The 27,178-nt window shown below is 40.8% G+C and overlaps 1 protein-coding gene across 5 annotated transcripts in view; it reads left to right on the top strand.

Moving 5' to 3' along the window:
• The window catches only part of smg7 (SMG7 nonsense mediated mRNA decay factor), a 197,609-nt gene that overhangs the window by 109,254 nt on the left and 61,177 nt on the right, over positions 1 to 27,178 (top strand). For 4 of the 5 annotated variants that reach the window (XM_072511231.1, XM_072511229.1, XM_072511234.1 and 1 more), the window contains exons 10-14: positions 4,525 to 4,681; positions 8,133 to 8,203; positions 10,033 to 10,093; positions 19,942 to 20,061; positions 21,080 to 21,506. In XM_072511231.1, coding sequence (XP_072367332.1) covers positions 4,525 to 4,681; positions 8,133 to 8,203; positions 10,033 to 10,093; positions 19,942 to 20,061; positions 21,080 to 21,506 — 836 coding nt within the window. The remainder of the gene's footprint in view (positions 1 to 4,524; positions 4,682 to 8,132; positions 8,204 to 10,032; positions 10,094 to 19,941; positions 20,062 to 21,079; positions 21,507 to 27,178) is intronic. The other variant, XM_072511232.1, reaches the window with a different exon arrangement.

Raw genomic sequence — 27,178 nt, 5'->3', positions numbered from 1 at the left:
GTTGGAAAAATGGAAATCTGATTCCATTGTTTGAAAAGGGACTGAAGGAAATGCCAAACAATTATAGGCCAGTTAGTCTTATGTCAGTGGTGGGTAAATTAGTAGAATCAATTCTGAGAGATAGGATTAATTACCACACAGAAAACTATGGACTAGTCAGGGATAGTCAGCATGGATTTGTTAAAGGAAGGCCTTGCCTCACAAATTTGATTGACTTATTTGAGGATGTGGCAAGAAGGGTTGATGAAGGTAGTGCAGTGGATGTGGTATACATGGATTTTAGCAAGACGTTTGACAAGATTCCATATGACCGATTGGTCAAAAAATAAAAAGCCCATAGGATACAGGGCAATGTGGCAAACTGGATAGAAAATTTGTATAGTAACAAGAAAGAAAGGTAATGGTCGATGGCTGCCCTTGCAAATGGAAAGTTGTTTTGAGTGGTGTTCCAAAGGGCTCTGTGTTGGGGCCCTAACTGTTTGTTACACATTAATGATTTGGATGTAAACGTGGGGAGTCCATTGTGAAATTTGCAGACGACACAGAGATTGGCAGAGTGGTGAACAGTGTAGAGGATAGCTATAATCTCCCAAATGATATAGATGGGTTGGTGGAGTGGGCGGTAAAGTGGCAGATGGAATTTTACACAGGTGTGTGGCCATTCATTTAGGGAGGTCAAACAGTTTTAGGGAAAACACAATAAATGAATATACTAAGACGGGTAGATGAAGTGAGAAATCTTGGCGCAGAAGTACACAGGTCCCTAAAGGCAGCAGTTCAAGTAGACAAGGTTGTAAAGAAGGCATTTGGAATGCTGTCCTTCATTGGCCGAGGTGTAGAATTTAAAAGTAAGGATACAATGTTGAAATTGTATAAAACACTGGTGATGTCAAAATTTGAGTATTGTGTGCAATTCTGGACACCACATTACAAGAAGGACTTAATTGCGCTGGAGAGAGTGCAGGTGATTGACAAGAATGGTGCCAGGGCTAGAAATGTGTAGCTATGAGGAGAGATTGGATAGATTGGGGTTATTTTCTTTGGAGGGGAAGACATAGAGTGGACAGGAAAAAAATTGTTTCCTTTGGTGGAGAATTCTAGAACCAGGGGACATAGATTAGCACAGTGGTTAGCACTGCTGCCTCATGGCACTGAGGCCTGGGTACGACCCAGGCTCCGGGTCATTGTCCATGTGGAGTTCACATATTCTCCCAGTGTCTGCGTGGGTCCCCCACAACCAGAAAAGATGTGCAAGGAAGGTGAATTGGCCACGCTAAATTGCCCCTTTTTTGGGAAAAAAAGAATTTGACAGGAGAAAATTGCTTCCCCTGGTGGAGAATTCTAGAACCAGGGGGCATAGGTTAACACAGTGCCTCGGGCGGCACGGTAGCACAGTGGTTAGCATTGTTGCTTCACAGTGCCAGGGTCCCAGAATCGGGACTTGAGTCTCTGTGTGGAATCTGCACATTCTCCCCCGTGTCTGCGTGGGTTTCCTCCAGGTGCTCCGGTTTCCTCCCACAAGTCCCGAAAGACATCCTGTTAGGTAATTTGGACGTTCTGAATTCTCTCTTGGTGTACCCAAAAAGGCGACTAGTGGATTTTCATAGTAACTTCATTGCAGTGTTAATGTAAGCCTACTTGTGACAATGATAAAGATTGGCATTAGATTCAAGATGTGGCAGAAGGTGTAGAGGGGACATGAGGAAGAACTTTTACGTATAGTGAGAGTCTGGAATTTGCTGCCTGTGTTGGTGGTGGAGGTAGAGACCCTAAACTCTTCTTAAAAAGTATCTGGATCTGCACCTTAAATGCTGCAGGAAGGTGGGATTAGAAAGGGCACCTGGATGTCCTCTGGCTGGCTGGATAAGATGGACCGAGTGGTTTTACGGACTTCAAAGCAATCTGTTGACAGAATGCTAAATCAATGTTGGCTTTAGTGCAGTGTAGTTTAAAGATTAGCTATACAGGTGTCCATGCATTCTTTATATTTTTATTGTCATTGGATCGCATTGGAGTGAGGGGAAACATTTCAGGCACACAGTGCTGGTGGTTTTATATTGATGCAAAAGTGTAGTAAAACAATCTATTTCTAGCTTGTGTTTTAATTGGTATTTCTATTGAGGCAATATGCTTAAATCAGAATGTAGACATGCAATAACGTTTTGTATTTGGACATACTGTATAAGTGGAAATTAACATTGCTGAACCAGAAGATTATAACATTTCTCAGGAATTTATAATAAAGATTTCACATTTCAAGTAGCCAACTGAATGTCTTTCTCTCCCTTTGAAGGTTAATTGCAAACATGCAAATTATCCTGCAGGTTTTGGGGCAGAGAGAAATAATTGATGAATGGAAACTTATTAAAGACGAAACTACATGCAACTTGCCAATTTTCCAAATGCAAATATTAACTATAATTGGAAATTTCAGTGGCAACTGTTGATCTGAAAACTCCAGAAATGATCTTAAAAGTCACTTTGCTCACTTAGTTCTATAATTCAAGGGCTAGTGATTTGCCTTCTAATTGATATTTGTTTTATACTGACACTCATCCATTGTTACATCTTTTGCTTTGCAAAATAGGATCATGAAAAATCTTGTAATAATCTTTATTGCCACAAGTAAGCTTATGTTAACACTGCAATAAAGTTATTGTGCAACGCCCCTAGTCGCATCATTCCGGCGCCTGTTTGGGTACACAGAGGGAGAATCCAGAATGTCCAAATTACCTAACGGGCACGTCTTTCGGGACTGGTGGGAAGAAACCGGAGAGGAAACCCATGCAGACACGGGAGAACGTGCAGACTTCGCACAGACTATGACCTGAGCTGGGAATAGACCTGGGACCATGTTGCTGTGAAGCAACAGTGTTAACCACCGTGCTACCGTGCCGTCCAACACTTCTTGTTAGACAGCCATGTTGTATTTTAGTTTAAAGGTGTCTTTTGAGTGCAACAAGACCTGAGAGATATTAGAGTGTGTCTCAAGAAAATAATGCACTTAGTTATATAGTGTGTTATACAAGCTCAGGACAACCCAAGCAATTGAAAATCAATATGCTTATGAAGTGTAGTTACTACGTAATGTATGTAACTGCATTGAACAAAATTCTAGAAACAACAATGAGGTAAATGAACAGGTAATCATCTTTTTAGATATTCTGGTTGAAGGATGAATATTAACAGAGACATCAGGAGAACTGCCCTGTATTCATTCATTTTTAAAAAAAGCAAGCCCATCTTTTGTGGAATCCCTCATTTGCCCCCCTTAGGACAAATTTACCTTCTTGAGATGTCAGAACTCCATTACATTACAGATCCCACCTGCGTGCGATCAACAAGGCGAAGGCTAAAACATCTGCCCCCCATCTGCAACTCTGACAGGTCCGACACCCCAATATGGCCCACAGGAGACCCGGCTCCAACTCCACATGCAAGATCGCTGACATGGTGCTGAAAAACGACCCCAAAATTTCTCCCAACTTCGGACAGGACCAGAAAATGTGCACATGATTAGCTGGGCCCCTCCCACACCGTTCGCAAGTATCTTCTCCCTACTCAAACAGCCAGCGCATCCTTGGCTTCGTCAAATGTGCCCTTTGCATCACCTTCAACTGTATCAATCCCAGCCTCGCGCGCGAGGTTGAGGTATTCACCCTCCGCAGCACCTCATACCACAGTGCCTGCCCTGTACTCATTCATGTAGTTCTTTTACATCCATGTGAAAGGACAGGTGGGATTTCAATTTAACATCTTTCCTCAAAGACAGCTCAATTTAGCACGGCTAAATCGCTGGCTTTGAAAGCAGACCAAGGCAAGCCAGCAGCACGGTTCAATTCCCGTACCAGCCTCCCCGAACAGGCGCCGGACTGTGGCGACTAGGGGCTTTTCACAGTAACTTCATTTTGAGGCCTACTTTTTACAATAAGCGATTTTCATTTTCATTTTTTCATAATTTGTAATTGAACTTGCTCAATAATGCACTGAGGTATAAATTAAATTGTATGCTCAGATTTTGCAATGAGGCTTTAATGCTACGATCTTTGGATTCTGTGATGAGAGGGCTACAACTGAGCCCTGACTGATGAGTCTGTCTACAAGATTAACTGAAATTATTTTGGTACGTAGGCCAAAATTGTAAAAGTAGCCTGGAGTGTCTGATCCTACAATGCTAGTCAGAAGTTTCTTGATGTCAAATTTAAGACTCTGCACATGAAGCCAGACTTTCTGGAAAACTGGCTTGCTGGAAATCTGAAATTAATTTCCTCAGAACATAATTATAAAAACTTGGGAAATGGAGAAAATATATATCATTCATTGTTTTGTTGCCCTAGAGGCTTGTAGTTTAGGAACAATCTAGGCTTTGCACCCACTTGAAGCACTTAATTTCATCACTTCACCAAGAGTAGCTTATATTTAACATTTTGTTAATTTAAATTATTCAGATGAAATCAGCATAAAATGCAGATAAGCGTGATTTTCAATTTTTTAAAGAGCATCAATTTTCCCATAATTTTCCAGTGTCTTTTCTTGGAGTCATGTGCAAGTGTGCATTACAGGATGAGAACCTTAAAGAAACCTTGGGTGAATGCCCACTACCTGCTGTCAAAGTTTCGTTGGATTGGCTGAAACTGAGACCCAATGTCTTTCAGGAGAGTGCATTAGAAGAAAGACAGTAGTAAGTATTCAATTTGAAGAACTAGTCAAATTTAATATATTCAATAGTAAACCTTTTAAGTGATCTGAAGATAGAATATACACCCTCTTTTCCTCTTCTCCCCCAACCCTCTCTCTTGCATTGATGATGTACAGTTTTCTTCTAAGCATGTTTTAAATGTAGACCCATATTATGGTTCATGGATGGAATATTTAGTCCCATATTGTGGTTCATGGATGGAATATTTAAGTTCACCTTTCTGCTTATGCATTCATAAGTTAATTTATGAATCTGTTGGGAGTTTCATCATGCATACAAGCATTTTGGTAGTTAATGGTTTCATTTGGAGCAATATGTTCTTCCACAGACCATCATTATTTATTTTGACTAATAGTGTTTGCAAATAATGTAAAGATACGGATATTCGTTGTGAGTTCATATTCAGCTATTTCACTTCTAGAACTGGCTGTAACAGTCCCACGTGAAGTGAGTTTAGATAGCCACAGCCCTGTTCTCAATAGGAGCAGCACAAAGATGTTCACATTTCTCTATAAATGACTGCTATTTAAATTTTCATGTTTCTCATAAATTGCTGGTATTCACATTTTTGTGTATCATGGTGTTAAATTATGAGCTCTGAATATCTCTAAGGATGGCTGATGTGGGAAATAAAAATATTCCACAAGCGCAGTATGGAAGTAGTTGTTTGAAGACTAGATGCACTTTGAGAGTTTTACTACTTTAATTTGTTCTTGGCATGGGTAACATTGATGGGACTGAATTCAATGTCATCCATAATTGATCTAATAATTTGGTGGCTTGCAAAGCCATTTCATTAGGATTGGGACTGGTGTTGGCAAGTTTGAGTGGGTTCTCTTTCCTAAAAGACAATCCTGATCCAGTTAGAATTTCAGAACAATACAACCGCTTTTGTGCTCGCATTTTTATACACCAGCCCACTAGTTACAACGTGCCATTGTGAAATTTAAACTGGGCCAGAGTCCATACAATAATCACAATACTATTGTGCCCTTATCTGGTCTGTGCTACACCTGTCTTGGTTGTTTAGAGATAAGGAATAATAATAGACAGAAAACACTGCTGAGAAAACATTTACAGGCCTCTAACACGAGCTGTACAATTGGATAGAGTATTAATCAGAAAATAATGAAAGAGAGTGCAATAATCATGGGGGAATTCAATCTTCATACAGATTTGGCAAACCAAATTGACAAAAGTAGTCTGATGGACAGATTCATAGAATGCATTTGAAATAGCCTCCTGGAACAATATTTTGTGAAGCCAACCAGGGTTAAAGATTTGTAAGAGATCTTCTATTATGTAATATGAGACACATTTTATTGGTATGGGGTCGAGTGACCATAATGTGATAAATTTCACATCACATTTGAGAGTGACACACTTGAAGCCATGTACATGTATATGATGGGCAAATTAGCTAATGTTGAGGGAAAATATACTGAAAGATATTGAGGTAAATGAGCAGTGGAAAAGATATTTTAAAAATGCAGTTTTCAACAAAAATACATTTCATTTCAATCTATATGGGATTTCAATCTATAAGTGATCTACCAGTGGTTGACTAAAGAAGTTAATAACTGCATTACATTAAAAGAGAGGCTTACAATGTTGGGAAGAATAGTTGTAAGCCTGAGAATTGAGACTTTTTTTTAGAAACTAGCAAAAGATGACCCAAAGGTGTCTAAAAGGGAAAAAAATGAACATGAAAGTAAGTTAGCAATAAAAATAAAAACATTGCAAGGGCTTCCACACATTTGAGAGAGTAGAAAACATAAAGGTTGTCCCCTTCATGTTCGCAATAGAAGACACAAAAAGCTTACCAAAAATAGTGAAAGCAAAGGGGATAATGAGTTTGAGGAACTTAAAAGTAATTAATGTCAGTGGAGAGGATTGGCAAGTAACAAATGTAACACTATTCAAGAAAAGGAGGGAGAGAGAAAATGGGAAACCATGAATCAATTAACTTGGCATCAACTGTTGGGCAAATGAAGGAATCTATTATTAAAGAGATGTTAACAAGGCACTTCTTCTCTGCATAATATGGTTTTCTATGTCTTTATGGAAGGGAAATAGTGTCTGAAAGATTTTTGTGATGTAACTGATGGTGGATAAAGGAGAATCAGTAGATGTAGTATATCTAGATTTCTGAAAGGTATCCCATAAAGTGACACACAAGGTTGTTGGATAAGATGAGGGCTTCTGGGATAAAGTGGAGGGGTAATATATTAACATGAATAGAATACAGGTTAATGGACAGAGCAGGAATAAATGGGCAATTATCTCTAAAACTGGAAAATTGTCAAAAAGATCAGTACTGTGGCCTCAGCTTTTTACAACTAGATTAATGACTTAGATTAAGGTAGAGAGTAATATGACCAGGTTTGGTGGTGATATAAAGCTGCGTGGGACATTGAGGTATGAGCAGGACACAACGGAGTTGCAAAGCAATGTAAACAGGTTAAGTAAGTGGGTATAGTGACGGGTGGAGCATAAATGGGAAATACATTTTGCTTGAAAGAACAGAAAAGCAGAATATTTTTTAAATGGAGACAGACTGCAGAATTTGGTGGTTCAGAGGGATCTGGATATCCTTGTATGTGAATCACAAAAAAGTTAACATATAGGTACAGCAAGCAGTTAGGAATGCAAATGGAATATTGGCCTCTAGTGCAAAGAGCTAGAATGCAAGGGTAAGGAAATCCCGCTGCCAAGTGCACAGGAGTTTGCTGAAATTGCATCTGTGCAATGCACAATTTTGGTCTCCTTGCCCAAGGAAGAATATACTTCGGAAGAAGTGTGGCAAAGGTTCACTAGATTGTTTCCTGGGATGATAGCATTGTCCTATGAGAAGTTGAGTCGATTGGGCCTATACTTGATGGAGTTTAGAAGAATTAATATTGATCTCATTAAGGAATCTGCGGGTGTGTTGAGAGTTTAGAACCAGGGAGCTTAGCCTCAGGAGAAGGGGTTGATCATTTAAGACTGAGATGAGGAGAAACCCCTTTACTCAAGAGGGTTGTGAATCTTTGGAATTCTCTGTCCCAGCGAGTTATGGATGCTCAGTCATTGAGTATATTCAGGACTGAGAGCGATAGATATTTAGAACCCTGGGAAATTGAGGAACAGGGGAATGAGGTGCAAAAATGGAATTTGGATCAAAGATCAACTATATCTTATTGAAAGCAGCAAGTTTGAGGTGCCAGAGGGTTGTCTCTTAGCTTTTGTGTACCACCTTAGACAGGGTGGCCAAAACATCCATTCAACATTGGTATTGTTCCACTTAATGCAATAGTCATTTTTCTCTTCCTCGATTCAAAAGACTTTCCCATGGTCTTTCTCAAGAACGGACTTGCCAATTTAGAGTGTGGTAGGATGTGTAACACCCAGGATTGCAATTTCATTTCATTAAAATTTTGCATTTTTCCATCAGCATTTGGCCCTGGATTGTATCATTGCTGAACAGCTTTCATCCACAGGAAGATGACCTTTCTGATTTTAATGGTAAGGTTTGTTGCTTTTGAAATTATGAACAATTAATTCTAAACATTAAGGGAAAAAATGGATGCATTGTGTAGAGCCTAAAGAACTTTCATTGGAAGGTGAGGTAATTTTGATTCAGTATGTTTTAAAATTACTGAGCAGTCACAAATGTGGACACATGTCTGCATTGCAATTCAATGATTCCGAGTAAGGCCAAACACTTATGAGGAACTACTGTGATAATATTGTGTTTCAATCTTTCAAACATAAATGGTATAAACTTTATTTTGAAGCACTCTATTTTACTCCACCTTGGGTTATTTTTTCTTTGAAACTTCTTTGTAGCCCAGACCAAACACTTGAGGGCTGAGAGGCAAATATGCTCTTGATCTGATTGATTAGAGATGGCCAAGAACTGTTCAATGGCAGTTTCCCCCTCTAATGTTGCAATTCTCTATTGAGCCATTTTCCTTCCACATTGTAACTATTTTGAAGAAGAAAATGTAGTGACATAGTCTGTCCTTGCCTCCGCACTGAAAATTTAGGGAGAAGCTCTGAAGAAATATCAATCCTTAGGAGGGAAGATGTATGCATTTTTAAGCATGTCTAATAACATGCACTGTGGGCTAAACAGCTGGCTTGTAATGCAGAACAAGGCCAGCAGCACGGGTTCAATTCCCGTACCGGCCTTCCCGAACAGGTGCCGGAATGTGGAGACTAGGGGCTTTTCACGGTAACTTCATTGAAGCCTACTTGTGACAAGTGATTATTATTAACACTAAACCACCTCTTTTCCGCTGTTTGCATTTCAAGAAACCCTGTTCCCTTGATTATTAGGTACCAAATTAAAGGGGATCTTGTCTATGACCAGCTTGAGCAGCTTTTGATGTTCTTCGCATGTGAATGCTCTAGAACTGATTGCACGGTAGCACAAGTGGACAGCACTGTGGCTTCGCAGCACCAGGGACCCAGGTTCGATTCCCCGCTGGGTCACTGTCTGTGCGGAGTCTGCACGTTCTCCCTGTGTCCGCGCGGGTTTCCTCTGGTTGCTCTGATTTCCTCCCACAGTCCAAAGACGTGCAGGTTAGGTGGATTGGCTGTGATAAATTACCTTTAGTGACCGAAAAGGTTAGGAGGGGCTATTGGGTTACGGGGATAGAGTGGAAGTGAGGGGTTAAGGGGATCGAATGGCCACCTTCTGCACTGTATGTTCTAATTGAGAAAACCATATAGAAGAGTCTTTCCCAAAATATGTTGGATATTCCTATTGGCTTTGGCAACATTGCCATTAACGGCATCTGAGTAGAACTATACTGCAAGAGAGATTAAGTAGAAGTTTGTCCTTGTTATCCCTTCTCTGCCATTAAATAAATGTTTACATAAATGTTTACTTAATTGCTGAGCGAAATTCTTAAACTAATTCACGGCTTGGGTCACTGTGTGGAGTCTGCATGTTCACCCGTGTCTGCGTGGGTTTTCTCCGGTGCTCCGGTTTCCTCCCACAATCCAAAGATGTGCAGGTTAGGTGCATTGGCCATGATAAATTGCCCTTAGTGTCCAAGAAAAAAAGGTTAGCTCGGGTTACTGGGTTACGGGGATATGGTGGATTTATGTAGGGCGCTCTTTCCAAGAGCTGGTGCAGACTCGATGGGCCGAATACCCTCCTTTTGCACTGTAAATTCTATGACAATACATGTTTGAAATTCTTGCGCGTTTCCAGTTGATTTTTATAATCCGAATAGGAGACAATTCTACAAATGTCCAAAACAAAGGTTAAATGACTAAACTTTGAAAATATTTGCCTAATACTATTATTTCTCCTTTTTTTCTCTTCCCAATCACCTTTACAGCAACTCCTCTTCCTGAAGAATTTGAACTGCAGGGATTTCTTGCACTCAGACCTTCATTAAGGTAAAAACACTTTTTAAACATAAGTGTAATATAACATGCACTTGATTGGCATGGTCCTTTTAAAGAAGGCCTACTTTGTTGTGACTAGTTTCATAAGAATGTACAGGAAAAGGAAGATACATCTTGGCCCATCAAGTATCTCGTACCAACCCAACCAGCCTAAAATCAAACTATATTTTGAACAAGTCCTTGTCCTCCACAGTTTTAATCTACTACTATCACAAATGAATTATTTGAAATATTTGAGCACAGAACACCTTCTAAAGACCAGCATCAAATTACTTATCACATCATAATTTCAATTCCTCTGGTGCTCTGATCTGACTTGAATCATAAAGTTTTGCAGTACAGAAGGAGACCATAGTTTTCAGATAATTTCATTTCACTGTTTTTTCGCCAAACCTTTTCTCTTCCCTTTTTAAAAAAAAATATATTTTATTCAAGTTTTTTGGCCAAACATAACAATACGTAGTGTTTCTTTTACACAACAATAAAGCAATATAAATAACCGTGGCCAGTTTTAAACAGATAAATAAGTAATATATAAACAAAAACAAAAAACAAAACTAAATGGCAACTGCCTTGTCCAAAATAAATACTCTCCAAAAATACAATCCAATATACAATTACATATACCAAATACCTATACATATACATTAACATCCCTGAGAGTCCGTCCGATTCCTCCTCCCCCCCACCCCCACCTCCCCCCTTGGTTGCTGCTGTTATCTACTTCTTTTCCATTCCCTCTATCTTTCTGTGAGGTAGTCAACGAACGGTTGCCACCGCCTGGTGAATCCCTGAGCCGAACCCCTTAACACAAACTTAATCCGTTCTAACTTTATGAACCCTGCCATATCATTTATCCAGGTCTCCACCCCCGGGGGTTTGGCTTCCTTCCACATTAACAATATCCTGCGCCGGGCTACAAGGGACGCAAAGGCCAACACGTCAGCCTCTCTCGCCTCCTGCACTCTCGGCTCTTCTGCAACCCCAAATATAGCCAACCCCCAGCTTGGTTCGACCCGGACCCCCACCACCTTCGAAAGCACCTTTGCCACCCCCACCCAGAACCCCTGTAGTGCCGGGCATGACCAGAACATGTGGGTGTCATTCACTGGGCCTCTCGAGCATCTCGCACACCTATCCTCTACCCCAAAAAATTTACTAAGCCGTGCTCCAGTCATATGCGCCCTGTGTAGCACCTTAAATTGTATCAGGCTTAGCCTGGCACACGAGGACGATGAGTTTACCCTACGTAGGGCATCAGCCCACAGCCCCTCCTCAATCTCCTCCCCCAGTTCTTCTTCCCATTTCCCTTTCAGCTCATCTACCATGATCTCCCACTCGTCCCTCATCTCCCTGTATATGTCCGCCACCTTACCGCCCCCACCCATGTCTCTGAGTTCTCTTCCCTTTTAAAAAGCTGTTACGGCATTAGCAATTCTGGCAGCATCTATTGAGAGAGAAAAAGGATTAACGTTTCAAGCATGTGAAAACAGCTTTTGATGAAAAGCCTTAGACTGAAATGTTAACTATATTTCTCTCTCTGCCATACCTGCTAACCATTTCCAGCATTTTCTGTTTTTTCAGATTTTCAACATCAGCCATATTTTGCTTTTGTAAAGATTCTGCTCCCATTGCCTTTACTAGAAAATTCCAGCAACCCTCTGCACTTAGAGATCAGAATAACTTTGTTTTAAGTTGTGGACTCGATGACTGGTGAAGATTTTTTTCCCTATATATCATACAAGTCTATTTATCTTGCCTACATATGTGGTTTAATGTACTTCATCTCAGCATTTAATTTTTAAGACGTTAACTGGGTAAAAGTCAGTGACAAACTTCTGCATATACAATAAGAATCATGCTGATTTTATTTAACTATTTTTGAATTCAGTGTGTTTTGCTGGTGGAACAATTCATTCACTGAATTGAATGAAAATGTAAGAATCAGAACTAATCTCCCTCCCCAGATTTTATTCTAGGGTTGCAAAATTATAAAATTGCCCTGCTTTCATTACTTCCAATGTGCAATTATCGCAAGTGAAAATAATTAAGACAACAGCTAAACGTCCAACTGTTATTGGACCTTTTAACTAACCTCGCATTCATAATGTAACATTTCTCACATTCTGGTGAACTAATTACACAAATATTTTCCAACTGCAGAGTCGTCTATCTTCTAATTTATCCATTCAAATTCCAAGAGTCTTATTTGACCTGGTTTCAGATCCCATAATCTCCATCTTGAATGCCTACTCCTATCTCGAACCTGCCTCCAACAAGACCTTAACTCAACTGCCACTCAAACCCCTATTCATATCTTTGTCATCCCCATTGTTTTCATGGCTCCACCCTCTTTAACTTCAGTTTATCTACAGCTCTGCAACCTATATTCTATTGCACACCAAGGCCTGCATGTCTGTCACCCCAATTTTTGCTGACCTACGTTGCTTTATGGTTTTCTAGCATCTTCAGTTTAAAATTCCTATACTTGTGTTTAAATCCATTCATGACCTTGGCCCTCCCTTGAAGCTCCTCCAGTGGTAGAAATCCCATCTCAACAGCTTGTTGTTTCTCGAACTCCCCCCACTTGTGCAATCCATCTTTCCTTTGTTGATAGCTATGCATTCAGATGCCTAAGCCCCACATTCTGGAATTCTCTGCTTAAATGTTTCTATATTCCAACTCTGCAGCCCCCTCAGACTTTCTTTAAAATCCATCTCTTAACCAGGCTTTTGATAACTGGGCTTGATATCTTTTCATTAGCTTTACATCTTTTTTTTCCCTTGGATATCTGAAGCCTTGGACATATAGGAACATGGGAACTTCTACATAACTTGCGGTTATATAATACCCCTTTATGTGCCATTGGAATAGACCATCAAACAGTTAATCTGAATGGCACTTTGTGACCATAATGAATTGTCCTTCTTGAAAAGAATGCTTCAATAATATATTAAATCTTTGAAATCTGTTTCTTTTTATAATTTCCTATCTGAGCAGGTTATTGATGTTTGTAAAGGCCTGCATTGTTTGGCTTAAAGAATCTGCTGCTGGGGAGGCAGCTTCATTTAATGGCATCTTAATGGTGACAACTGAGGTTTGGAATTTTAGCAGATTTGGTTACCAACTTTGGCATGGGGACAAGAAAAAGGAGCGCATGGTTACATTAATCAATAAAAATAAATGACAGATCTCTGTGTAATTAGTTAATAGAAGACAAATTCAGTGTAGTTTTCTAATTGTGTAGTCAAGAAAGGTGTTGCTTTGGTTTTGGTATCTTTTACTAACCGTTTAAAAACAACTAGAATTCCTTAAAAGAGAACACTGCAGCACTGTTTGCACACGTACATGTCTTTTTAAAGACCTTCTTAAGCCGCTTGCTTTCACTCCCATAGAGAAACTATAGGTGAGTGATGTTGAAACTAGAGCATATATTGTATAGAAATGGATAGTCATAGAATCCCTTCAGTGCAGAAGGAGACCCATCAGCTCATAGAGTCTGCTCATAGAGCACCCCACCGAGACCCACTCCTGTACCCTATCCCCGTAACCCCACCTAACCGCTGGACACTAAGGGGCAACTTAACGTAGTCAATTCACTTAACATGCACATCTTTACACTGGGAGGAAACTAGAGCACCCAGAGGAAACCCACACAGGCATGGGGCGAATGTGCAAACAAGGTTGAAATCGAACCCAGATCCCTGGCGTTGTGAGGCAACAGTGCTAACCACTGTGCCATCGTATTGTGTTGGGTCCTTTCTGTTTTATATTTTGTCTGCCCTGACTGGACTGGTACCAGTTTAATAGTGAAACAGTTTAGATAAAAAAGTAACTTACTAGGTTAAATAAGAGAGTTGGAAAAGAAGACAATGTGAGATTGAGACCTTTTTACATGTCGTCCATTGAGTCCAGAATACACTTGTTAATTTGTTGCTGATATATTACGGTTCAGAGCGATCAAACCTAGATTTATAAACATTTTATATACACAGTGCGAGAGATGCTGAGAAAGTAAGTTGCCATCTGAAAGATTAATATTAACTCAATGTCTCAATGTAAAATAAAATGGTTATGATTTTAAAGGCATCAGTGGAAACTTGTTTGGCAGATTTATTTAATTTAAAAGAATAGGTTATCTTGTTTGGCAATGACCATTGACCATTTCAGGTTATACACAAAGTAATTTGGCTTCTTCACCAGAACATGAATAAGACATGTAATCCTTCAAGCCTGTTGGTTTGCTAATTAATTAGATAATGGATGATCTGTACCTTAATTCTGTTTACCTACATTTGTTTCGTATCCCTTGATGCTCTTACTAATAACAAAAATTATGATTATCAGTCTCAAATATTGACTGACCCAATATCCGGTTCTTTTAGAAAATAGAATTCCACATTTCCCCAACATTTTTGTGAAGTAAAGTGCTTCCTTGTTTCATTCCAGTGCAAAGTTGCTCTAATTGTAAGACTATGTTCCCTTTTTCCTGATTTTCCCACGAGACCATGAGAGAGTCTCTACCCACTCTGACAAACCCTTTCAGAAATTTAAGCACCGCAAGTAATCTTAAACTTGAGGGAATACGACCTGTGTTTATGTGTCCTGCCCTCCTAATTTAACCCTTTAAACCATGGTATAATTTTCATATATCTGCACTGGACCCACTCTAAAGCTAGCATGCCTTTTCTGGAGTAGAATGACTAAAGCTGAATGTAATACTCCAGATGCAGTCTGACCAAGGCTCCATACAACTGAAGCGTAACTTCCCTTTGTATTGCAGCTTCTTTGAAACAAAGGCCAAGTTTTTGTTGGCCGTGTTAATTAATTTTTGAATCTCTGTTGTAAAATTGTGATTTATACATCTGGAAATCCAATTCCCTGTGCTCCTTTGCAATTTCTCGTTCCTCGTCATTTAGAAAATATTGTGCTTTGTCTTATACCCAATGTGAATAACCTCACATCCTCGCATATTGAACTCTCATCTGTCACAGCCTTGCCCATAGGGTTAATCTGTTTATGTCCCCTTGCAACCTTGTGCTCCCATCTGCACAACTTACTGTTCCTCCTAACTTGGTGTAATCTGCAAACTTGTATATATAACTCTCCTTCAGCCAAGTCATTGATGTGTATGGTACAGATCTCCGGGGAACACCACTTGTCACACCCACTTGTCGCACCCTGCCAATCAAGAGTATATTTTATTCTCCTTATCCCTACTCTGTCTCTGACCTCTCAACCAATTTTCAGTCTGTAGCCTCGGGTTACTTTCAATTCTATATGCTCTCATTTTTTGATGACCCTTTGTATGGAACCTATCAAATACCTCTCTCTCCCTCTCGGTTTACATAATAGAATGACATTTACAACTTCCCAATCCTGAATCAAGAGGACTATGAAAATTATTACAAACTCAGCTGCAGTTACATCATTTTTTTTAATACCTGAAGCTGGAACCGATCAAGTTCTAGCGATTTGTCAACCTTCATATCTATTTAAGCTTTTTCAATCTATTAATTTCCTCACCTTCATTTATTTTACATTCCCTTGTATATGTGATATTTTATCATCATCCTATACCATCTAAACAGATACAAAATACTTATTTAACACATCTGTCATTTTGTTATTGTCCATTATAGTTTAACCTGTATTGCTTTTAATGTGCTCCTTGCCACATGCTTTCTCAATATACTTATCAACATTTTACTGGCAGTTTTGATGTAGTTTGCAAGGTTTTAATTCCTATTGCATTTTGCACTTTTTTTAGTTATCTCAATCTCTGGATTTCACTTTTTTTGCATTTGCTTCCAGCTTGGTATCGTCTCTTGCTGATGAACCGTGACCTTATTTTTTATTCATTCTTTTATAACATGTGAGCATCACTGGCTATGCCTGCTTTATTGCCAACATTAAATGCCCTCCAGAAGGTGAGCTGACTTTTTGAACTGCTGCAGTTCATGTCACATAGGTACACCCACAGTGCGGTTAGACAGTCACTTCCAAGATTTTGACTCTTGACAGTTCCAAGTCGGTGATGTGTGGCTTTGGTGGGCACATGCAGTTGGTAAGTTCTCGTGCACCTGCTTCCCTTGTCCTTTTAGGTTACAGAAGTTGTGGTTTGGAAGATGCCATCGAAGTAGCCTTGAAGGTTTCTGCTTTGCATCTTGTAGTTAATACACACTGCTGCCACTGGGTATTGGTGGTGGAGGGAGAAAATGTTTACGGTGGAGAAGAGGTACCAATTAAGTGGGCTGCTTTGTTCTGGATGATGCCAAGCTTCTTGAGTTATTGCAGACAATTGGGAAATACTCCATCAGGCATCGACTTATGCCCTGTAGATAGTGGACAGGCTTTGGAGAGTCGAGAGAGAAGTTGCTTGCCACAGAAATTCCAGCATCTGAGCTGCACTTACAGCCACATGGTATTTACAAGACTGGTCCAGTTCTATTTCTGGTCACTGTAACCCCATGGATGACATTGGTGGGGGATTCATTGATGATAATACTGTTGTCATGGGGAAATGGTTAGATTCTCTCTTGCTGGACATGGTCATTGGTTGGTACTTGTGTGGTATGAATGCTAATCCGTCCAAATCTGAATGTTGCTGCATGTGAATACGGACTGCTTCAGTGTCAGAGGAATCGTGAACAGTGCGAAGTGTGCAAAGATCAGCAAACACCTCCACTTCTGACCTTATAGTGGGATGGTCATTGAGGCGGGTGATGATCGGGTCGAGGACACTACCCTGAGAAATTCCTGCAGTGATATCCTACGACCGAGATGGTTGACTACCAGCAACATCAACCATCTTCCTTATGTTAGGTGTGATTCTAACTAGTGGTGAGTTTCCCCCTTGATTCAAATTTGCTAACTCTTTGATGCTGCACTCAATTAAATGTTACCTTGCTGTCAAGGGCAGTGGCTGGGTTGGATTTGTCCTACGTTTTGTGGACAGGACATATCCGGGCAATTTTCCATGCTGTTGGTGTTGTAGCTGTACTGGAACGGCTTAATAATAATAATAGCTAATTGTCACAAGTAGGCTTCAATGAAGTTACTGTGAAAAGCCCCTAGTCGTCACATTCCGGCACCTGTTCGGGGGCGTCTGTTCAGGGAGGCCAGTACGGGAATTGAATGCGCGCAGCTGGCCCTGTTCTGCATTACAAGCCAGCTGTTTAGCCCACTGCTAAACCAGCCCCTGTAGTCGAGCTAGTTCTGGAGCCCAAGTCTTCAGTACTATTTCCGGCATATTGTCATGGTCCGTGGCCTTTGCAGGTATCCGGTGCCTACAGTTGTTTCCTCATATGGCGTGGAGTGAGTTGAATTGGCTGAAGACTGGCATTTGAGGTGCTAGGAATCTCTGGAGGATGTTATAATCTTTATTGTCACAAGTAGGCTTACATTAGCACTGCAATGAAGTTACTGTAATAATCCCCTAGTCGCCACATTCCGGCGCCTGTTCGGGTACACGGAGGGAGAATTCAGACTGTTCAAATTACCTAACAGCACGTCTTCCTCGACTTGTGGGAGGAAACCCATGCAGACACAGGGAGAACGTGCAGACTCCACACACAGTGAACCAAGCCAGGAATCGAACCTGGGACCCTAGTGCTGTGAAGCAATAGTGCTGCCCATCACTTGGCACTTTTGGCTGAAGATGGTTGCAAATGCTCCAACCTTGACTATTGGATTGGATTTGTTTATTGTCGCGTGTACCGAGGTAACTACATCCCTACCAATTTCCTTGTCCTTTCTGAAGATCCTATGGTCTGGAACATTTAGTTCCCAACCATGCCTAGCATGCACCCAAGCCTCGAATGGCTACCAATTCATATCCTTTCAGTTGGATTTGGTCTTCTAACTTTTTTTGTTTTTTATGCTATGTGCATTTGTGCCAATAGGTTTTATTTCAGTAACTCCCTAAGCTGCCTGTGATGTACTTCTCACATTAAAAAAAATTTTTTTTGCTTGATTTTCCTGATCTATTTATACCCAAGTCAACCAGCATGTGGCTTGGATTACAATCTTGAGATTGTTCTTGCTATTCAAGTTAATGCCAAACTGATACTCCTGATACACACACAGCAGGACGACCTCTTGTTCGTATGTCATTTATTCCAATATGGATCATAACTGATATGTCTCCCTTCCCTTTCTATTATGAGATCCAACTTACATTCTTGTGTAATGGGAGTAGAGAACTCCAGTCCTGACAGTCTGTGTGGATTTCGTGTGTGTGTGTGTGTGTGTGTGTGGCTGTCCAGTGTTTTGAAGTTCTTTGGGCTGACTGCGGGCCCAGGACGCTTTTGCAAAAAGGAAAAAATAGAATGAAAACCAGATCAAATGACCCAGGAGCAGAGCCCCACAGTCGAGAGTCCCAGACAAGGAAAAAGGAGAGGGTACTAGGTGAAGTCTCAGTCAAGAAGCTAGAGGAGCAAATAAAGAAGCTCCAAGAAGAAAAAGGGCCGCGGCTAGCAGATCTTGAGTAGAGAGGGCTCTGGAGATGCCCTGGCAATCGAAGAGAGATCTGGAGAAGCCCTGGTGATCGAAGGAGGCAATAGAAGATTGGTGGCCCCATGCTCCAGGCCGTCAAGAGCAAGGGTACCCCATTGAACATTGGTCTTCTGTTCGTCATGGCCGAAATGCTGAAGTTGTACTTGAGTTCCTGTTGGAATGCAGATTTAGGAATCCGGCGGAACAAAATTTCAGCAGATGAGATTGAAACCCTCAAGCTGGGCTATCATTGAGGCCAACCTAGTTGGAGCGGCATTTGGAGAAAGTTCAAAGGTCAAGACTGGAATCCTGAGTCAGAGTTTCAATTGGATTAGTTGACTCAACATTTATTGATGGCTTGCTAGGAAATCCATGGGATCTGTCTTGTTCACATCTGTCATCTTATTATGCAGTGTGAGTTCGACCATAATTTGCTTGTTGATTCACATGTACCTCTTAACCTTGAATGTTTGAGTGTAAGAAAAATATTGTAGATTCTTTTATCTTCCTGACCTTGTATAGTAGTTTATTTTGGTTTGTTCAAAACCTGTGAAATTGTGTGGCTTTATTCTCTTGGCTCTCAAATTTTGTTCACTTTAATCAAAAGGTTATTGGTCCCCAACTGGATTTTACCAAGGACTTGGGAGGGTCTAGTCAAGGATCATAACACTTTTTATCCAGCTGATTGGAGACATCCCTTACCTTGGTAGCTAATACACTGATTAGTCTCACTCAGATCTGCAGAGTATATTCTCTCTCTCAAACCTATCATTATAAATCCACAATAACTGAAGCCTTTTTATTCTGTCACAATTGCAAAGTATTGCAGATGCTAGAAATCTGAAATAAAAAGAGGAACTGCTGGAAATAGTCAGGTCTGGCACCACCTCTGGAGAGGACCCCCCCCCCCCCTGTCCTGCACATACTGGGTTCCTATTACCTCGTGGACTGTCAGTCGCACATGTATCTTCATATCTAGCTGTATCTCACCCGTTTGGATTTCTTAACTGTGTTCTAATGTTTTTCTGACTTTAGAGGATGAGTGGCAGAGGTGTCTTTAAAATGCAATCCTTTTAATTTAAAATAAAAAGAGAGAAATAGGATTCTAAAGATAGATGACACATTTCTTGGTTCTTTGCATGGCCTATTTTTTCTCCAAATTTCTCTATTTGCTGCTTATTTCTCCCCCAAATTTCTCCATTTGCTGAAGTTATTTGGTTACTGTATTTTGGTTATCATTTATGCTTGTGTTTCTGAGGATTTTCTTTACTTCCATTGTTTTGTTTCGTGTAATGAATCTGTTCAAGATGCTCTATACGTTGATGTATTTCATTCTTGTAAAGAAATCTGGATTTCTCGAGCGGGCACCAAGGAATAGTGGGAGACAAGGAAGGGCAGCAACTAAGGACACGCCATCAGCGATTGCTTGCTTTGGGAAAGTGGATAGCAGAAAATCATTCCAGGTATACTGTATCCAATATGAAGATTTAAAATTCACTGTACTTAGATGAATAAATTAAATGTCCACCACTTGGATTGGCTGACAGTGGTTTTAACCAAGGAAAGAAGATTGGAATCAATTGCATTTTAACTTTTTAATTTACTTTCATAATTTCAAAACCAGACAATGGCTGCTCCCTGATGACTCAGCAAGTTTATCCAATGGTGTCTGAGCCTTACAGATCAGGAAGGTCTTTAGTTTGATCTCTGATTTGCACTGAGTTACATCATCTAATTGAGGTGTCCACAGTTGGCCTCAGTTTCTGGGTGTCAATTTGCTGATCCTGATCACTATCTAGCTGCTGGAATTCCATATCTATGCCAGTGGTCAAGGAGAGCATTGGGCTTGTCCCAGTCAAAAAGCCTACTAGTATTCTCCGGCAAGGCTCATAGTGGGTCCAGACATTAAAGGGTTATGGAATTGTACACCAGCAAGGTATCTGTGCCTGCAGGATGGGAAGGTTGAGAAAACAGGAAAAAGTACAATTGAAAGTATGGTGCATTAATGGAAAGGGTCAAGTTTCAATTTTTTTTTTGTTTTAATGCTGGCTGACCAAGTTGTGACTAGCTCATGTCTCCACCATATTTTGGTTCCACAACACACATTACATTATCTAAGAAAAATCTATCCGTATTATTGAATTTTTCAATTGACCTACTTCAGTTTTCTTTGGGGTGAGGGTTCCAGATTTTCACTACCCTTTGTGAAAATGTGACTCCTCAGATCACCCCTGAATGACCTATCTCCAATTTTAAAATTATGTCCCTTTGTTTCGGACTCTTCCATCACATGAACTAGTTCTCTGTTTACCCCATCAAATTGTCGTCTTCATCTTAGACACAATTAAATAATTTCTTAATCTTCTATACTCGAGAATAAAAACCAAGTCCGTACAATTTGTCCTCATAATTTAACCCTTCTAGCATTCCTAAAACAAGTTCTGTGCAAGTATTTGTTCACAATGTATGTTACCTTCTCAGACTTATCCAGAGCAAAAATGAAGAAGGAAAACTACTATTTGTAACTGACATCCCAGAACTGGTTAATGAGGAATCTTCTGAATCAAAGGATAACCTGATCTTGCTGGAACCTCCCTTTTCAGAACCTAGCAGCATCGAGGTTGGTCAAGGTCTAAAATCTGTCTTGTCTTCAGGCAAGACTCAGAGTAACAGTTCGGAAAGTAGTGAAAAACTGGTGACCTTCAAGGAGAATATTAAACCACGAGAACCGAATCGGAATCACCATCTGAAAGAAGGCATGAAGGACAGATGGGACTATAACAAAGGAAATGATATTGCAAACAAAATGGATGTAAAAAGAGACAGCAATAAGAGAAAGACTGAACCAAAGAAAAACAATCAGGAGAAGAACCTGGAACATGCACGGAAACAGAATGTGGCAGTGCAGGTAGGGAGTCACTTCTTCAATTTGAAATCTATGGTTTTTGTAATAGAAGTCATATCTTCAATTTGCAAAGAGATTGCCCTTAAGTATACTTCGAAATTTCCAGGGCATTGGATGAGATGTAGGTTGTAAACCAAAAGCAGTATTAAATTTATCCATGTGGGTGATCTTTGTTTACCTGTAAGAAATCTTATAACACCAGGTTAAAGTCCAACAGGTTTGCTTCGAATCACTAGCTTTCGGAGCGCAGCTCCTTCCTCAGGTGAATGAAGAGGTGGGTTCCAGAAACACGTATAAAGGCAAAGTCAATGATGCAAGACGGTACTATGAATGCAAGAACTTTAACCTGGTGTTGTAAGACTTCTTACTGTGCCTACTCCAGTCCAACGCGCCCGGCATTGCCACATTTTGTTTAACTGGACTGTTTTGAAATAGAAACCCCCAAGTATACTGAAAAGAGTACAGTGCTTCTCTCAAATCAATGTCTCACGATACTTTGTAGCCAATGAATTATCTTTGAAACCCAAACATTGTTATGTAGACCAACAGCTGCCAAATGTGTACACAACATGGTCCTGCAAAATAGCAAATGAAAAGTGAACAAATCAGCTGTTTTAGTGGCTGAAAGATAACTGGCCCAGGCTATTGTGATCGTGATCTTTTAGGTCCACTTAAGCAGCTAAGATTTTGATTTATCCTTTCATGCTAAAGATGGCATCTCTGGCAGTATAGCACTCCCTCTTCAGTAGATTAGGTGCTTAAGTAAGGCTTTTAATCTCTGCCCTTCTGTCTGTCAGGTGACTGTGCTGGTGGTTATTGAATATTTCCTCAGGTGTTTTTTACGTTTTCATTACTTTGTGAAATGGATCATAATTGTATGGTGGTAGTATTAAAAGTGTAAATATTGATGCTAAATGCTGGTTTCATTTAATTGGTTTAATTAAAAGCACTATAAATTTTGTGAACGTTATGTTTTGCTCGCAAATATGATTGTCTTTAAATACAATTTTCATTTCTTATGCTTTAGACTGAGTGCTGAACCGTAAAAGTAGATGGGGGAAGACACCATATTCCATAAAGTTAAAAGATAACACTGGGGTAGAACTTAATATTAGTAGAAGACTCTTACAAAGTCTAAGTCTGATTTAAAGAGTTAAGAAACATAAAAATGATAAACACAATACTCTTCAAACTTTTCAGTGGAATATACTTTATAGAATGTTGTGAACTCCCTGTGTTGGCACTCCAGTTTATATTTGCTACAAATGTTTCCTTTTGAAGTACCCCATTAGAATGTGCTTTCTAAACTTCTTGATTTTCTGTTTTTTGTAAGCTCCCGATGCTATGATTCATTGCCTCCTTTCAAAAGGTTGTGTATTGAAAGGTTGTGTAGGCAGATGTATTGCCGCATATATATAAAGAGGCAAAGGGACATGCTCTTTATACATATTTTTATTTTAGTCTGTAAAATACATGGATACTATTTTGTTAAACGTTGTATTTTTGCAGATAGCATCATTTACAGTGCAAATCTGATTAGTTTATGAAACCTATTTGCAGAAACTGTCTGAAGCTCTGAATTTAGAATTTTGGCAATATCTCCTCTACTATGGGTTCACCCTTAAAGGCAAAGATAAATATGTTTATTTTCTAATCTACTCAACTGTCTTCTAAAACACTTCTCCCCGCCTCCTCCATCCATTTGGTGCAAGAAACTGGTGGATTTAATTGTCATCAAGACTGAGACCATCAGTTCCCTGTCCCCTTTCCTGTTACAGCGCCAAGATCCCCGCTAAGTTAAAACACTCTCCTGGTTTCCATCTTTGCGTTCTAACCCCTTGTTTCTCGCCAGCTTCTGTCTCATGTTGCGGTATGCTCTTTCTGAGCTCATCTCACCCATGAGACCCATTTCTTTCCACTAAACTGCTGGCCACCCAGCTTTCCTTTATGGGCCCTAGCTAGCTGTCATTAAGCTGTTTTCTGACCTCTAGTCCTGGTCCCTTCCTTTCAAAACTTGACAATCGTGCAAAAACTGTTCTTCCTGCAGCTTTGTTTGATTCTCTCTGATCACGTCACTGCTGCAGGGTCAAATTGGCTTTCCCCAAAGTTGCAGTCTCTGGGCAGAATTTTAGGGTGCCCAACTCAGAAGCACATGAATTTGCACAAAACGACGTCCGGTGCGCGACGCGATGGCATCGCGTACCCGTGCAATATTTCAGTCAGCGGGTGTGCGCACAAGTAGGAAGCCCACCCACTGGCAATCAAGCGGGCAGTTTAGCCCATTAAGTGGTCAAATTAATGCAATCAGCCAACCTCACAATTTGGATCACTACAGCCAGGAACGTGAGATATTAATTCATGCTCCTGTTAAATTTGGGGTGCCTATTCCAACAAGTTTCCTGACCTCAAAGCAGCAACCCCAACCCCTCCACCACCACCTCAAAGTTAATGTCCAGGTTTATGATGCATTATTTCTTCTTGGTCCCTTTGGGATCTTTGGTGTGGCATTCTTCACCACCCTCCTTTAATACCTTTCATCCATTGTCCATCTTGATGGGATTGCCTTTGCTTGATTATCTGTCGCTGGGTCATGTTCTGTAATGATTTTCCCCTTACCTTTGCACCAATACATTTGGAGACCAAAAAGGTTTAGTTATTGGCCCCGTTCTCCTCATCCATGCTGCAATTAGCAATATCACTAAAAGACTGTTCATTGGATCAGCTTCCACGTGTGCATCAAAGTCAATCTCCTGTACCTTTTCACCATTTCTCTCAACCACCCTATCTTATTATCTGACTGCTGTTCTTTTTAGCATTCACCATTCATGTGCTCTTGCCATTTGTTGCATCCCCCTCCACAACCACTGTCTCAGGTTGAACCAGATGTTAATAGTCCATAGAATAGAACATTACAGCACAGGCCCTTCGGCCCTCGACATTGCGCCAACCTGTGAAACCAGTCTAAAGCCCATCTATACTATTCCATTATCATCCATATGTTTATCCAATGACCATTTAAATGCCCTTTAATGTTGATGAGTCCACTACTGTTGCAGGCAGGGCATTCCACGTCCCTACTACTCTTGAGTAAAGAACCTACCTCTGACGTCTGTCCTATATCTATCTCCCCTCAATTTAAAGCTATGTCCTCTCGTGCTAGCCATCACCATCCGAGGAAAAAGGCTCTCACTGTCCACCCTATCCAATCCTCTGATCATGTATGTCTCTATTAAGTCACCTCTTCTCTCTAACGAAAACAACCTCCAGTCCCTCAGCCTTTCCTCATAAGATCTTCCCTCCATACCAGGCAACATCCTGGTAAATCTCCTCTGCACCCTTTCCAATGCTTCCACATCTTTCCTATAATGCGGCGATCAGAACTGCACCCATACTCCAAATGCAGCCGCACCAGAGTTTTGTACAGCTGCAACGTGACCTCATGGCTCTGAAACTCAATCCCTCTACCAATAAAAGCTAACACACCGTACGCCTTCTTAACAACCCTATCAAACTGGGTGGCAACTTTCAGGGATCTATGTACATGGACACCAAGATCTCTCTGCTCATCCACACTACCAAGAATCTCCCCATTATCCCAGTACTCTGTTTTCCTGTTACTCCTTTCAAAATGAATCACCTCATACTTTTCTGCATTAAACTCCATTTGCCACTGCTCAGCCCAGCTCTGCAGCTTATCTATGTCCCTCTGTAACCTGCAACATCCTTCCGCATTGTCCACAACTCCACCGACTTTAGTGTCATCTGCAAATTTACTCACCCATCCTTCTACGCCCTGCTCCAGGTCATTTATAAAAATAACAAACAGCAGTGGCCCCAAAACAGATCCTTGTGGTACACCACTAGTAACTGGACTCCAGTCAGAACATTTCCCATCAACCACCACCCTCTGTCTTCTTGCAGCTAGCCAATTTCTGATCCAAACTGCTAAATCACCCTCAATCCCATGCCTCCGTATTTTCTGCAATAGCCTACCGTGGGAAACCTTGTCAGACGCTTTACTGAAATCCATATACACCACATCAACTGCTTTACCCTCGTCCACCTGTTTGGTCACCTTCTCAAAGAATTCAATAAGGTTTGTGAGGCCGACCTACCCTTCACAAAACCGTGTTGACTATCCCTAATCAAATTATTCATTTCCAGATGATTATAAATCCTATCTCTTATAATCCTTTCCAAGACTTTGCCCACAACAGAAGTAAGGCTCACCGGGTGTCTATAGTTACCGGGGTTGTCTCTACTCCAGTTCTTGAACAAGGGGGCAACATTTGCTATCCTCCAGTCTTCTGGCACTATTCCTGTAGACAATGACGACATAAAGATCAAAGCCAAAGGCTCAGCAATCTCCTCCCTAGCTTCCCAGAGAATCCTAGGATAAATTCCATCCAGCCCAGGGGACTTATCTATTTTCACACTTTCCAAAATTGCTAACACCTCCTCCTTATGAACCTCAAACCCATCTCGTCTAGTAGCCTGCATCTCAGTATTCTCCTCGACAACATTGTCTTTTTCCTGTGTGAATACTGATGAAAAATATTCATTTAGCGCCTCTCCTATCTCCTCTGACTCGACGCACAACTTCCCACTACTGTCCTTGACTGGCCCTACTCTTACCCTAGCCATTCTTTTATTCCTGACATATCTATAGAAAGCTTTAGGGTTATCCTTGATCCTGCCTGCCAAGGACTTCTCGTGTCCCCTCCTGGCTCTTCTTAGCTCTCTCTTTAGGTCCTTCCTGGCTAACTTCTTCCTCTTGACAAGTGATTCAACTACTTAAGTAAACCACGGTTCCCTCGCTTGACCACTTCCTCCCTGCCTGACAGGTGCATACTTATCAGTAGCTGTTCCTTGAAAAAGCTCCACATTTTAATTGTGCCCATCCCATGCAGTTTCCTTCCCCCATCCAATGCATCCTAAGTCTTGCCTAATCGCATCATAATCGCCATTCTCCCAGCTATAACTCTTGCCCTGTGGTATATACCTATTCCTTTCCATCGCTGAAGTAAACGTAACCGAATTGTGGTCACTATCACCAAAGTGCACACCTACCTCCAAATCTAACACCTGGCCTGGTTCATTACCCAGTACCAAATCCAATGTGGCCTCGCCTCTTGTTGGCCTATCTACATACTGTGTCAGGAAACCCTCCACACATTGGACAAAAACTGACCCATCTAAAGTACTCGAACTATAGCGTTTCCAGTCAATATTTGGAAAGTTAAAGTCCCCCATAACAACTACTCTGTTACTTTCGCTCCTATCCAGAATCATCTTTGCAATCCTTTCCTCTATATCTCTGGAACTGTTCGGAGGCCTATAGAAAACTCCCACCAGGGTGACCTCTCCTTTCCTGTTTCTAATCTCAGCCCATACTACCTCAGTAGACAAATCCTCATTAGACGTCTTTCTGCCACCGTAATACTGTCCTTGACTAACAATGCCACACCGCCCCCTCTTTTGCCACCTTCCCTGAGCTTACTGAAACATCTAAACCCCGGAACCTGCAACAACCATTCCTGTCCCTGCTCTATCCATGTCTCCGAAATGGCCACAACATCGAAGTCCCAGGTACCAACCCATGCTGCAAGTTCACCCACCTTATTCCGGATGCTCCTGGCGTTGAAGTAGACACACTTCAAACCACACTCCTGCGA

The sequence above is a fragment of the Scyliorhinus torazame genome, chromosome 7, assembly GCF_047496885.1.
Source record: "Scyliorhinus torazame isolate Kashiwa2021f chromosome 7, sScyTor2.1, whole genome shotgun sequence".
In the NCBI taxonomy this organism is placed as follows: Eukaryota; Metazoa; Chordata; class Chondrichthyes; order Carcharhiniformes; family Scyliorhinidae; genus Scyliorhinus; species Scyliorhinus torazame.
This window is presented reverse-complemented; position numbering and strand designations above follow the sequence as displayed.